Genomic DNA, 13,286 nt, shown 5'->3' with positions numbered 1-13,286 from the left:
TGCACACGAATATTCGAAATGAATTAATTGGTCCATACCACGGTCCGTAGTATATGACACATTGACCGTTATTTTCCATTTTAATGGTGGAAGTCTGTTATTTTGTCTGAGCGTTTCAATTTCAATGATAGCTTGGGATGGACTTATATTCGAAAAAGGACGAATGAAATAACTTGCATTTCTAATAAACCATTTACGAAAACTACCTGATTTGTAACTCGAAGTTCGGTTCCCATACAAAATGAGGGCACATGCTATATGCTTCCAAATAAGAGTTTGCCATTGGAATTTTCCTTAAGGAAACATTTCTGCGGCAAATAGGCTTTCAATTTATGGCAATAGCTCTCAATAGACTACGCTCACCTCGTTTGAGTTTATGTGAATAATAACGTGAAAGTGAAAATAACGTGTTTCGGCAGGTATTTATTTTGTCTTTAGGTATTTCAAACCAAGTGCATTATAATTATATGAAATTGATTTTTTGATTTAATACATTCTATAAACAGTTTTAATATTTTCCGCGATCTCAGGAAGATTCGGTAAGGGAAATTTGGTTACTGCGTGGTAATAACAACGTGCGCAAAAAACAATCTCTCGGCGAGGAATTAAAGAAGGACTTCCGGTGTCCAGGCGGAAGGAGGTCCTAAGGGCATTCGCATATTAAAGGAGGCCATGGTATTCGGCGTCGGGGCAAGAGCGCGGTTGGGTTGGGCCTTTGGTCGGCCCTGAATTTTGTAAACGATAGGTGACGTCATAAAAGATATCACTTTTCATTGCTGCGTTTACATTCACGCCATCTGTTGCGTACGTTAATTTTTAGTTAATATATGGCTGGTGATTGTTTTATTGTTGGCTTATTAGCGTACCGTGAATTTGACGACATTAAGACCGTGAAAACCTGAGAAAACCGTGAATTTCATTATTTAGGTGGAGTGGGAACCCTGTAATAGCTTTCATCCATATGAGACAAGGAGAAGAAATGACACTCATGTCAATCTATCTAACTTATCTCTGACATCTAAGGGGCCTGAGTCCATGTGCACGAAATTGTATTACAAATTACCTGAAGGCATAAAAAATTTAGATAGTTTTATGTTTTTAAAAAGACTGTTTCAGAACACTTACTAGATAAGTGTTTTTATAATGTATAAGAATATCTTTATAACGAATGGTGACATTTCCTTTGTGAATATGTTCTCTTCTGACATTGTGCCCTGCATTTGTACCTCCATGTATCGTGTGCTCCTAGCAAATAAAAATATTATTATTATTATTATTATAACACATTTATGCATATTTTGGAAAGTGGAAATATTTCAGTTCCAGATCGCTACGTATAAAATTTTGATTTTGTTCTGTGGCTGAGGTAAAGCTGGAAGATACCTTGAACTAAGTGAGAGAAATCTTTGAGGCCCAGTCATGTTATATGTATTGAAAACCATGTGAAGCGAATTCCTTTGAATCAATGGCTACATGTATTTTTCTATTCTATTCCTTTTTCAGTTTGTGATGGCAGCAGTGTGCCATCTTTTCTGTTTCACTGTGGGTATGGGCTGTGCATCTCGTGGAAGCTAGTCAATGACGGTGTCGTCAACTGCCCATTCGGCAATTGCATCGATGAGGGTAACTGCTCTCTCGCCAAAGAATCAGAATTCGCAGGTGAGTGTACTGCAGGCCATAGCACGGCTGTCTTCATTGAAGAACAGTGTGCTGAAATATTTAAACATAGCATGCTGGCTGGGTTTACATCAGGGATTTCAAGTGAAACGAAACAAAAATGTTTCGTTTTGACCCAGAGCAAAACGAAAATAAGAGGCCTAGGTTCAGTTTCATTCGTGCACAAAATTAAAATCACCAAAGAGTTTAGTTTCGCCCTGGGACGAAACATTACTCCCGGGAACGAAACTGAATTAATTGACACTCCGCCACTCATAGTTAAGTTTCGATCCCAGAAGTTGAGTGGAGAAGGAAAAGAGGGAATAGTTTTGACCTATTATGTGTGACATACGTGTAGAGAGGTTACAACATTGAGCTTAACCTTTTCCCTACTAAAGACGCATACAGTAAACTCTCGATTATACGAAGTCAGTGGGACGGGAAAATTGGCACTTCGTAAAATCAAGTTTCATTATTTCAAACCTTTTTCATAAGTCACGAAAAAATGTTCGCTTTTGTTTCTTCCGCCCTTTTTTTGTCTTTAGTGGCCTTATTTAAATGTTTTCGGTGGTTATTCATGGTAGAATTCTTAGAAAAGGCTTTTTGTTATCGATTTATGCTGTGAAAGGTCGTTAAATAATTATACCACCATAAATTTCCCATTTCTTGTACATACTTCAATATCAATGATCGCTTAAGAAATTCTCGACCAGTTTAGAAAACGTAATCAAATAATGAATTGCAGAGTTTATTATAAGAATTTAATGTTATAAATTTGTGGTTAGGAGCGAATAGAAACTATTAAGTAAGTGTAAGATAGATATTTGTTTCCAGCACCCACGGAAATATTAGCGGCAGCCGGCCTAACCATACTCTAAGGGCCTAACCACCAATTATGTCGCCCTCTATCGCTCAGTGACGAGAAAAAAAAAGAAAAACGAGGGCCTTAACCCGTTTCCAAAATAACCTTCGTAAGTTAATATTTCGAGTTACTCCGTATTTTCAGCTGAATGTGCTATCTTTTCAATTAGTTATTTTCATTGAGATTCAGTTACGACCATAAATTACGTAGGATATGATTATCTTCTGGCGAATATTTGAAGTAAATTCTGTTCGAGTTCTCCGTCCGGCTACTGTGCTCCATCATCTTTGCAGACGTTGCTATGAAAGACTTTATTCTTCATTAGGACCATATTCTTCATACCGGGTGTGAAGTGCTATGTTCATATAGTATGTCTCTCTTCTTTTATGCCGACTGGAGCAGGGTTCCAACTGGAAAACGACAGGAGAAACATCTTCGATTATCGGAGAAGTAAAGAGAGAAACCTTATTATCCACAGTGATTGTTTTCCTACAAGAGACGTTTCATCATTTCTCAACGTGTGTGAAGTATTGGTTCACTTGCGTGAATTCCCAAAAAGGACAAGCAAAAACCTGTACCTTCACCTCATTTAGTTTTCGTGTTCCTTTCTCCGCCGTATTGAAAGTTATGCAAAGGATCATTGACATATAGAAAAGATTTTCTTAGTTTTAGCACTAAAAAACAGTCGCGCCATAATCGTAAATAAATATAGTGTGGAAAGAGCAAAGAAAATAATTTAAATTGAAAAGTCAGCAGAGGAGAAGAGAGACAATTATAAGCACGGCACCATTTCCCTGATAGTGGAAGATACTTCTTAAGCCTCTCCGGTTAAAAACTTACCCCCATTGCAGGTGAAGATGAACCATGCCCTTCTCCACAGTCGGAGAACGTTCCCAGTGGGTGGGGTGAATAAGAGTGGGATGAGGAAAGAAGTGTGGTCAGCATAACGAGGGGTGAAGGGGCAGGAGAAAGAAGGGTGGGGAAAGGGCCTTCAGCTCTGCCTCAGTCTACGTTTGGGGGGCGTATTTTTTTACGACGCACTCAAGCTCAGTCACCTTAGGGAGGGAGTGAATGGGAAATGCTGGGGAAGGAGGGGTTTGGGATGCGTAAGGTGGGTGTCAGGATCAGCAAAATGTGGCAGGAGGGAGTAAACAAATGCTTTGGAAAGAAAGATCTCTCGGCATGGGAGAACGGGGGGGCATGCGAGAAGAAAGTTCATGGTTAGAGTTGGAAGTGCGTCTTCATTACAAGTAGCCTAAAAATAAGTTGGTGGTAAATAGAGCCCAATACTTAAGATATTTAAGTTGTTTATTCAGGAAGGGATACATATGCACGAAAAGATATTACCCAAAAAAATTGTAATTTTTTTTGCCTTTTGCCCTTCTCCATCGCCGCTTCCACCATGGTTTCGAACTTGCATAAATGGGAATTAAAATGGGGATCCAAATCGTTAGCCAGATCAAAATATCTTAGTGTTTGGAGGGCAGCGTATACTTCTTTTTTATTAGGTGAAATTACTTCCTCACTTTCATCTTCGTCGTCACTGCTATTATGACTAGTCCCGGCCGCTGCTTCATCCAACGTAGGTACCGGCGTCGCATTGTCGCAAGCCTGGATATCATCGTCTAGGGCAATATAATCGTTTGATGCTGCGTGCTGTGCTCCTGCTTTTTCCAAGTATTTTTCTAAATCGTCTTTTAAGCCTATAATCTCCTCCGCGATTTCATCCGCTGCAGCTTCCTGAAGGTATAACCTAACGAATCAACCATAGCCGTGATACCGTATAAGCGCGTGTAAGAGGCGCACCTTTTTTCCCAGAAATTGCACCCGAAAATGGGGGTGCGCCTCTTACACAAACTTCTTATCTTCCCCCCTCCCTTTCCCTGGTCGCTAGCCCAAGGGGAACTGAGTGGCCTTGGTTTTCAGTGTGAGTCAGTCATCTGAAACCCTGGGTCAAAAACAAGCGGCAGGCAGGGGAGTTCCTCCCTTAGTGACGTATTTTTAAAATGCGCCTGTTTGCTTTTCTTGTAAGCATCGGGCCGTCATGTCAATACCCCAGAGGTGAATATGGAAGAAATCGTGCGGGGTATTTCGCTCCGGAGGGTGCGTTAAATTTACTGCCACGAGTGGGCATCCCGCGGCATTTATACTGCATATAGTAATCGCTTATCAAACGTAGAGAAACGCGTAGTTTTGAAGGACATATCTGGTTAATAGTCAACATCTGTCTTGCCGAGCAATTTCCATTACGCTGAGGACCTGATTTTTCAAAAGTCATCTTCAGACGCTAATATGAGGATTTTTGCAACTGAAAATTATAATGGTGTCAAAACCTGCGGTTTAAAAAATTCGAACGAGTGTGTTCATTGTTAGACTGAATGGTGGATAGAAGAAATCGGAAATGCTTATAAGGGAAGAGCGCTGAAGGAGAGGTCGAGGGGAAGGAGTGCACTCCCTTCCCTCCGTATTTCAAGCAACGAGGCTATGAGCGAAGGAGCAAGGGAAGAACACGTCCGATCTTGCATGTGACGTCGTTGCCTTCAAAGTGAAGGGGCGAAGGCGCAGCAATGTGATATACGCAGTTTGCATTGCCTGAAGTTTCCAGTCCGTCTCGACTTGTTTGAATGCGCTTATACAATGAGTCCTCGTTTAACGTCACATACCGTTCCTGAAAAATGTGACGATAAACGAAATGACGTAAATCGAAGCACAATATACCATAAGAAACAATGTAAAAAGTGAATATCGGCTCCTAGACCTCACAATTCCTACGCGAAAAAATTTTAGCGTATCATATTTGGGCCATTTCTTACGATGGGAGTGCCAAACTATGGCATAAACACGAGTCCCTGTCTTCATAGACGGCAATACCAGCAGCGACGTACATCCTTCTCCATTTTTGTATCTTCCCGCGTTTGTTTTTTCGGCTTCGCTATGGTGGTCACCTGGGCATCATCATCGCTGAAACATCGTCGCAGTTACAGGAACCAAGATTATTGAGAACACGGTGAAAAAGTGACGACAAATACTCTGAGTTCTACATGGAAAAATTCCTAGAAATCACATTTCAAGTTCCAGAAAACCGTTATGTCAAGTAAAGTTTGCTAAAACTTTACTTGACATTTACGCACTTAACATTTGCGCACCTACCTAAGAATTCATTTAGCAGAAAATTTGCTATAAACGTAATCGAAATTGACAATAAACACACCGTTTTACACTTCGTTTAGACTGACTGTATTACCGCCCACAAAACGAACAACCTGCAACGCCCGCCGCTTCGCATTTTTTCTCGCGCGAAATTTAAAAGACCTGACCAGACCTGACGTTATCGCGAAGCAAAGGTGCGATAAACGAATGACGGTCTCAAAATTTTCGTGACGTTATTGCGAAATGACGTTAAACGGGGTGACGTAGAACGAGGACTCACTGTACTACGCTTGTTTCTTCCGAAATTGTGCTGTTTGGACTATGTTGAATATTAGTAGCCTTGTTTTAACTATAAATCTTTGTGTCAATCAATTAGAGCTTAAAAAATTTTAATTCTGTCAGATATACGTCGTGTTAGGTCTCATTCTTTTTAGAACCTCGTGCGTGTCATACAATTGCTGAAAGATATCGAGATATCCTCGAGCTCAGTATGTGACTCACCTAGCATTTGCCCTCCAGAAACTAGGAGAATTTAACCTGGTAGACCAAAAATGTCAGTTGGTGAGATGGGGTAGGGATGAAACATGTTTCTATTGTTCTCCTGTAACTTGATGTTTTCTTATTTTCCAGTGGGGTCTCGGGAAGGAAAAAAAACGGCAGAGGTATTGGCCGATGGAGGGCCGAGTGTGGTTCCGTTAAATCTACGACGTGGTTATTATCCTACAGCGCTGAGATTGCCCCAATTGTTGTCCAATCTCTTGGGAAGATTCATGCTATGTGCCTGTCTTGTTTTGCCTTAAATTTTCCACGGCTGCAATTCTATTGCAATACTCCTGCGAGAGCTTTTAAACAAAATTGTTCGTGAGTAAGACTAGCATTGTAGAGCAACGGCGTATTCGAAGAGAGGATCGGAACTCTTTCTACTCCCTCTTATGCCGTTATTACATCCTTACTCTGAGGCTATTACCGCCGTAGTTATCAAAATAAGGCGCACATTTCGACAGTCGACTGTTGAAATTCAAGGCATACGTCTGCAACACCGCATGTTTGGATAAAAAAATGCCGCACAATTTTTTTTTCTTTATAGCTTTGATGCTCAAAATAGGGGTGCGCCTCTTACACGTGTGAGCCTCTTACACACGCTTATACAGTATTATAGCGGTAGAATTACTAGTAGGCTCGTTGTATTAATTACCAACCTCGAGAACATCCTCATGATGCGCTATCAAAGGGAATCCGGCCGATTTCAAGCAATTTGCGATTGTAGTGGAGGAAATCAAGTACGTCTTTGAACCGTGTTTCTGCAATGAAAAATAACAATTTTATTAACTTGGCCATTTGAGCAAAGTTAACAAAATCGTTATTTCTCATCGCAGAAACACGGTTCAGAGACGTACTTGATTGCCTGATTGGCAGGAGTGCGATGCAAACAATTATTTTTTGATGATGGCATTGATTGATAGATTTTCAAAATGCAGTCAGAGCGGTCACTTTTGGGGAGGGAGGCCCCCGCTCGGAGGGTCGAGGAGAGGGGCCAGCGAGGGTGAGGTCGTCGAGGAAAGGGTCCCGGATTAGGGACCTTTCGAAGTGCTTCGGCGAAAAGTAGTCAAGTAGTGTTCGAAGTACGTTCACAGCAGCCTGACTTGCAAACGGTACGTTCACAGCAGTGCAAAGGGTTAATTAGGAGTGTACGAAATACCTCGCGCGACCTTCCTGACATGTTAAACTACGATGTATTGTCGATGCAATGTTTACGAATAGGCACGTAAATAGGGGCATTTTGTCAGTCGCGATATTTTTACTGAACAACTACTTCCCCTAAATTCCCACCGTGAGGTTTTTTAGGCGAACCCTTTCTCTCCAAAGTTGCACTATCATTTACGATTTCACACTTTTGATGGACCACAGTCGGAAGCGCTGATTTTTTTAGCTAACTACGCCGGCGTAACTAGTTTTGTTGACAAATATTTTGCGGTAGTTCGTATAAACGAATGCCATTTGCTCCTGGGTACTGTGGCATCCCACCCCCGACTCGCGCGGATACCACAATAGAACCGGGGGGAGACGTCGCACAAAAACAAAAGAAAATATACAAATCCGCAAAGATCCCTCCCGCATGGGACCTACGGGACAAAACTATGCCACTCTCTTCTCGTAATTCACATAAATAAAAAATATTCCCCTTCTTTGGAAATAATTGCGGGTGGGGGATTCACGATTCAACCTGATGGGTGACGTTCGGGTGCTGTTGCACTCGTCCAACATGCATTTACGGAAAGGAAAACGGACGGGGCGAAAGGAAGGGTGAGGGATATTTTCCCTGGGGTGACCCGTGAAGGAATCAGAACAAAACACTTACTCAACACTTCGACTAAACAAAATATAATTCAAACAAATAAGGTTGCATATGACAAAAACAAAAGAAACCCTCTTATACACTTATGAAGTATGAATTGGTGAGAGCCACTTATGAAACATCAATGATAAATAAAAAAAAAAAGAAACAGCAACCATATAACTTGGTTTTGAGATGAAAATCAATATAGCAAATGAGAACAACAAAATAAAGTTCGGTTGTGAACACGTGAATATGATACAATTTTAATGATTTCTTGACTGGGGAGGTAAATGATAGTCCATCCCAACGAATGTAAATTTTGGTGCGAACGTTAATTTTACATGGTGATTAATTTCACTTTCACTGAATAACGGGTGCGTTCCGTGACTGTTTGTCTTAACACTTGGCAGGAGACAAGAGGAGGGCTTTGGGGGGGGGGGGGATAGCTGCAATCTTACTTTATCGTTGTCCGAGTTTGGACCAGGTTGGATCCAACAAACTCTCGTTCCATTTACTGCACTCTTTCCTCCCTTGTTGGAGGAAGCTGCATCCGGAACGGAGGTAATGCGTCCTCTTCAGCCGGTCCTTGCTCCTTCGGACAGGGGGGGGATTCTTCTTTCAGATCAATCAGTCTGAAATGATCTGTTTGGGCCCCTCTTCTCCTTATGCCGTGCGTCGCACTCAGATTTCGGGCATGGGCTCCGCCCGACAGTCACTTAAGAATTCTCTCGCTTCTCTTACGCGCACCACCTTTTATTATCCCTCAACTTGGGGTGGGGGTAATGCACAATGAAAAAAGGGGGAGTAACACGCCATTCACTCAGGAAAAACCCGAGCTCCCCTCCTCCCACACACACACACTCACACACAACCATGCAAAAATCGGTGTAAACACATTCATCCACACTTACTCATCCACGCTTACCTCCACGGGCAGTGGTCTGGGGGGGGGTTTGGGAAAGGTCTGTGGAAAGAGGGGGTAAAATGGTAGGGAAGAAAATGCGCCGAGTAGAAATGCACTGTAATGGGGCTTGAACCATTACAGTACCGAGCCGAGGTTCGTAATTTCAAAACATTTCGTATAATCGAAACTTTGTATAGTCGAATAGCGCCATGTATTTAGCGTAGGCTTTTCGCCGGGACGACAATATCACTTCGTATAATCGAAAACTTCGCAAAATCCTGCTTCGTATAATCGAGAGTTTACTGTATATACGTGTGGACGTTTCCTGACCCGGGAGTCGAAAGCCGTATATTTGCGTGTGAGATTTTCCTGGCCAGGAGAACGAAAACCGTATAAATACATTTTCTAGCTCTCCTCCTTTTAGGACGGTCTCGGGTTTATGTCGTCTTTGTCTCAGGACCCAACGCTGTGGGGTTTAGGATTTACCCTTGGAATCCGGGAGCAGGTACCCGGACCCCTCATCTTTTATAACCCCTCTTAGCGGTAAGGGCAGCGGTCATACAATTGTTTATCCAGTCAGTTTTCGAAATAATTATTTGTTCATTTCTCAAGAAATATAAACTAAGAATTGAATTATTTGTCTTTTGAGCAGTGTTTAAAATTTTTAAACAAAATTCTACGTTAAATATTAACTTATATCTCGAGTTCTGTATAAACATCAACATGGAAATTGTTGCTGCATTAAATACGTTAATATTGACCTTAGAACTTCGTTTTAAATTTTACAATGCTCAGAAAAAAATGAAGAATTCAATTTAAAATCTGCAATTTACGTGCAAGCAACAATTATCCATGTTCTGAATACATATAAGCGATACATAAGTTGACCATGAACCAATGCCGCAGGTATGGTCGTAAACCCGGAAAGGAGGGAGCACAACTACTCTCGGAGTCCGAGATAATGCGGAGTCCCAGCACGGAGGTGTTGAAAAAGGTTCTGCGAGACCCTTCTTAATGATTGTCCTCCAAAAATGCTCCGTACCGCGAGAAAGAAGAGTTTTGGGGCACCGTACAGCAGTCATGCTAAAATGAAAACTCTGCCGTCTCGAAAGGGTTAGAAATCGAGTGGCCAGTTTGCGCTCACCGATCTCCTGTTAGTGGTGAAAATACAAGAGTGCCTTGCATCTAATGTTAGTTTCTACCTTAAGTAGTTTTCACTCCAATTTCATTTCAACCCTGAGTTTAGCTCCCTGGGTTTAAATTAGTGATGGGTCGGTTCGATTCCTCGATTCTTCGATTCCTCGATTCTCGGCCAAGAACCGGAATCGAAAACGAGTACTTGCCAAGGCGAAAAATCGATTCCGATTCCAGCAGTACTTCAAACAACAAAATATACGACCGCATTTCCAACAGTCATTTGAATTTTCGCGCCACGTAATCGTAATAACAAAACACATATCTTCTTGGGATGTGCGAGTACTCGAAAATTCAAGTCGATCGAGTAGTTGGTACTCGACTCGAGCGTTTCGAATAGCATTACGGATGTCGAGTCGAGTAGTTAAGGTTACAGAGCTTTCGAGGCTAGTAGGTCCAGCAATCTGCCGACAGGAAGCGCTATCATGAAACTCGTGTAATAATGCAGTTTTTAAAGCCGATAAGTCATTCGAATTCCTTGGCCTGGTAGTTTCAGTCTGCCGAATACACTATTGTTGTTGTCGACGTAGGCGCCGAATACCTTTACGCCAGCCGCGGCGGCCGATCGTCTTCCTACCCCGCGCTAACTGGTCCGAAATCGGAAAAAGCTGGAATAAAGTCCAAAATGACCTTTTTGGGGATAAAGACTGGAAACTCAGCGTAAATACTCATAAATCATCAGTAAATATTGATTTATATGCCATTTTACATAATTGCAAACCTTTAGTGAGATACAGAGGCCCAAACATGACCAATTTTTCAATGCCACACGAGATATCGTTTTTCCTCAAAAAATCTTTGAATTTGTCCAAGTGGTTTTCCGTTGATATGAGTTTTGTGGAATAAAAAACGCAATATTCCTTTGATCTGGTGCTTTGCCTATACTTTTAATGACTTTTGAAGATTTTGGCTCTCATCTGTCTGGTTTTACAACGCAAAATGGCCGACCCGTTTTTCACGTGAAATTTGACATAAAGTAGACATTATCTTTCGTTTACGAAAAATATAACTCGGAAAATTTGAACCACAATATAAAGTAGAGATTTTTAAAGAGTACTAAGTAGAAATCTTGAAAAAAAAGTTTGCGACGAAGGAAATAAGAACGATTTTTCAATCGCGCGTCAAGGCTGACCTACACGCCGCGGACCTCTGAGGCTCGGTAACGGGGGCCGATTTTTAAGTTTTTTAAAACATTAGTCCTGAAAATCGTCATTTAAAGCATGGATAATCGTCTTTATTGACTTAAAACACTAAACTGAGGATGCTAAAAAGGATTATGTATAGATCGACTAGACCATTTAGCGCATTACTCGAGTGAAAATAGTATTAATAGTACTAAGGATTGGATATTTTTCGGAACCATCCCGCGCGTAAGAAATTTGCCTAGGGTATTGAAGTAAAGTGAAGAGATTAAGTCAGCATGCTTAAGAGAGAGAAAAATGAACTGTTTCCATGAAAGGCAACAACCGATACCCTTTTTCCCTTTCCACCTTCGCCGAGGTGAGCCGCGGGGTAGGGGGAGTTTTCACACCACAAGGCTCTTTTAGCCCTTTTTATTACTGCGTCCGTCCGATGTAATATTCATTTGCAGCGTTTAGTTTCTTTCTTGAACTTAAAAAAGCAAGAGATTTTAAGGTTGATTGAATGACGTGAGAAGTATAGCATTTTTTTTGGCTCTACAAAACTAAAGTTTAGTTCTATAGTTGTTCGCTTCGTCCACTTGAATTCCATTAAGATTCAAGATCCAACAAATCGTTGATATAATTTTTAATAAAAATTCCAAAGTCTCCAAATTCTTGCAATTTTGGTGGGAAAGTACTTGCCCAATAACACACATGTGTAGCAAAAGGCAATTTTCTGCAGGCATTAATACTGTAACATGGAGAAGTCAAAACTTGCAAAAGATTTGGCTGAGCATGTAGAATAATTGGATTTTCTGCTTGAGAATTTGAAAGGGCCAAATATTACATGATTCATATACGTAGTATGTAATCTTTATTACAGCTATGAAAATTCCTGTACTCAGGGCTCTCCCTTGTAGTTTGGATATATATATATATATATATATTGTCGACATATTATGAGTGCCAATATTCTAAAGTAATACCTATCATGTAACACCACTTTTCAGGTATGTTCTGTTTTGAAATTTAGCTATTATATTTTAATTACATAGCAATGATATGAAAGATTCTTTTGTCAACTGACTCTTTCACAGAGTAATATTTTAAAAAGTAGTTTTCTTGTTGCCTGGAATTAAGTGATATTTTTCTTGGAGCCTATGGCATCAGAATCGATGGAATCGGTATCGGTAGAATCGGAATCGAAATGTCAGAATCGGAATCGGGATCGGAATCGATAAAATTTTGGAATCGACCCATCACTAGTTTAAATCCATTTAGTTTCGTTTCTACATTTTGCTCCTGGGAATGAAACTATTGAAATTTCAAAGCACTGCAGGAACAAGTGACTTTGTACGCATTCACACGCACGGGTGCAAAGTAAAATACACCAACGGATGAAGTTCGCCATGAAAATTATATTTGACTTAGCCGGTATTCGAACCCGGATCTCCCGATTGCTGGTCAGGCGTGTTAATCAGTTCCACCACCAAGCCAATTTCTCAGAGTGAACTTCAGAGGGATGGGTTTTACCGAACAAGATGCTGACGTCACGCCTGAGAAAATGGTTTGGTGGTGGAACTGGTTAACACACCTGACCAGCAATCGGGAGATCTGGGTTCGAATCCTGGCTAAGTCAAATATTTTTCATGGCGAACTTCATCCAGTGGTGTATTTATTGAAATTTTACTGGTTTTGACTTTTGTTTAGTTTCGATTGCCATCCCTGGCTTTCATATTTTTCTCTGCATAGTGTTGGTCTAACAATAAGTTTCATTTCAAAATTAGAGTTGAACATGAAAGATGTAATGATTCAAAGACTTAAAATGATGTTTTCGATATTTTTAAAACTTCTGGTTAACTAATAAAAAAACTACTGTGACTAACTGCAAGCCTCTCTACCCATGCCTTGACCTTTTTCTCACTCTCACATTTGTCACTTTAAATTTAGTGTACTTCCTCTTTCAATCCATTTCCTGGAAGCATAACTTGGAACTACATACTGTGACGGAACATGAAACGCCACATATTTTATAGGGTGGTGAGGGCATCAATAGTCCCG

General features: G+C 40.9%; 1 protein-coding gene across 2 annotated transcripts in view; it reads left to right on the top strand.

Moving 5' to 3' along the window:
* Window positions 1-13,286, top strand: part of LOC124157999 — a 55,793-nt gene that overhangs the window by 23,542 nt on the left and 18,965 nt on the right. For both annotated transcript variants that reach the window (XM_046533137.1, XM_046533139.1), the window contains exon 4: window positions 1,504-1,659. In XM_046533137.1, coding sequence (XP_046389093.1) covers window positions 1,504-1,659 — 156 coding nt within the window. The remainder of the gene's footprint in view (window positions 1-1,503; window positions 1,660-13,286) is intronic.

Source organism: Ischnura elegans, chromosome 4 (assembly GCF_921293095.1).
Source record: "Ischnura elegans chromosome 4, ioIscEleg1.1, whole genome shotgun sequence".
In the NCBI taxonomy this organism is placed as follows: Eukaryota; Metazoa; Arthropoda; class Insecta; order Odonata; family Coenagrionidae; genus Ischnura; species Ischnura elegans.
This window is presented reverse-complemented; position numbering and strand designations above follow the sequence as displayed.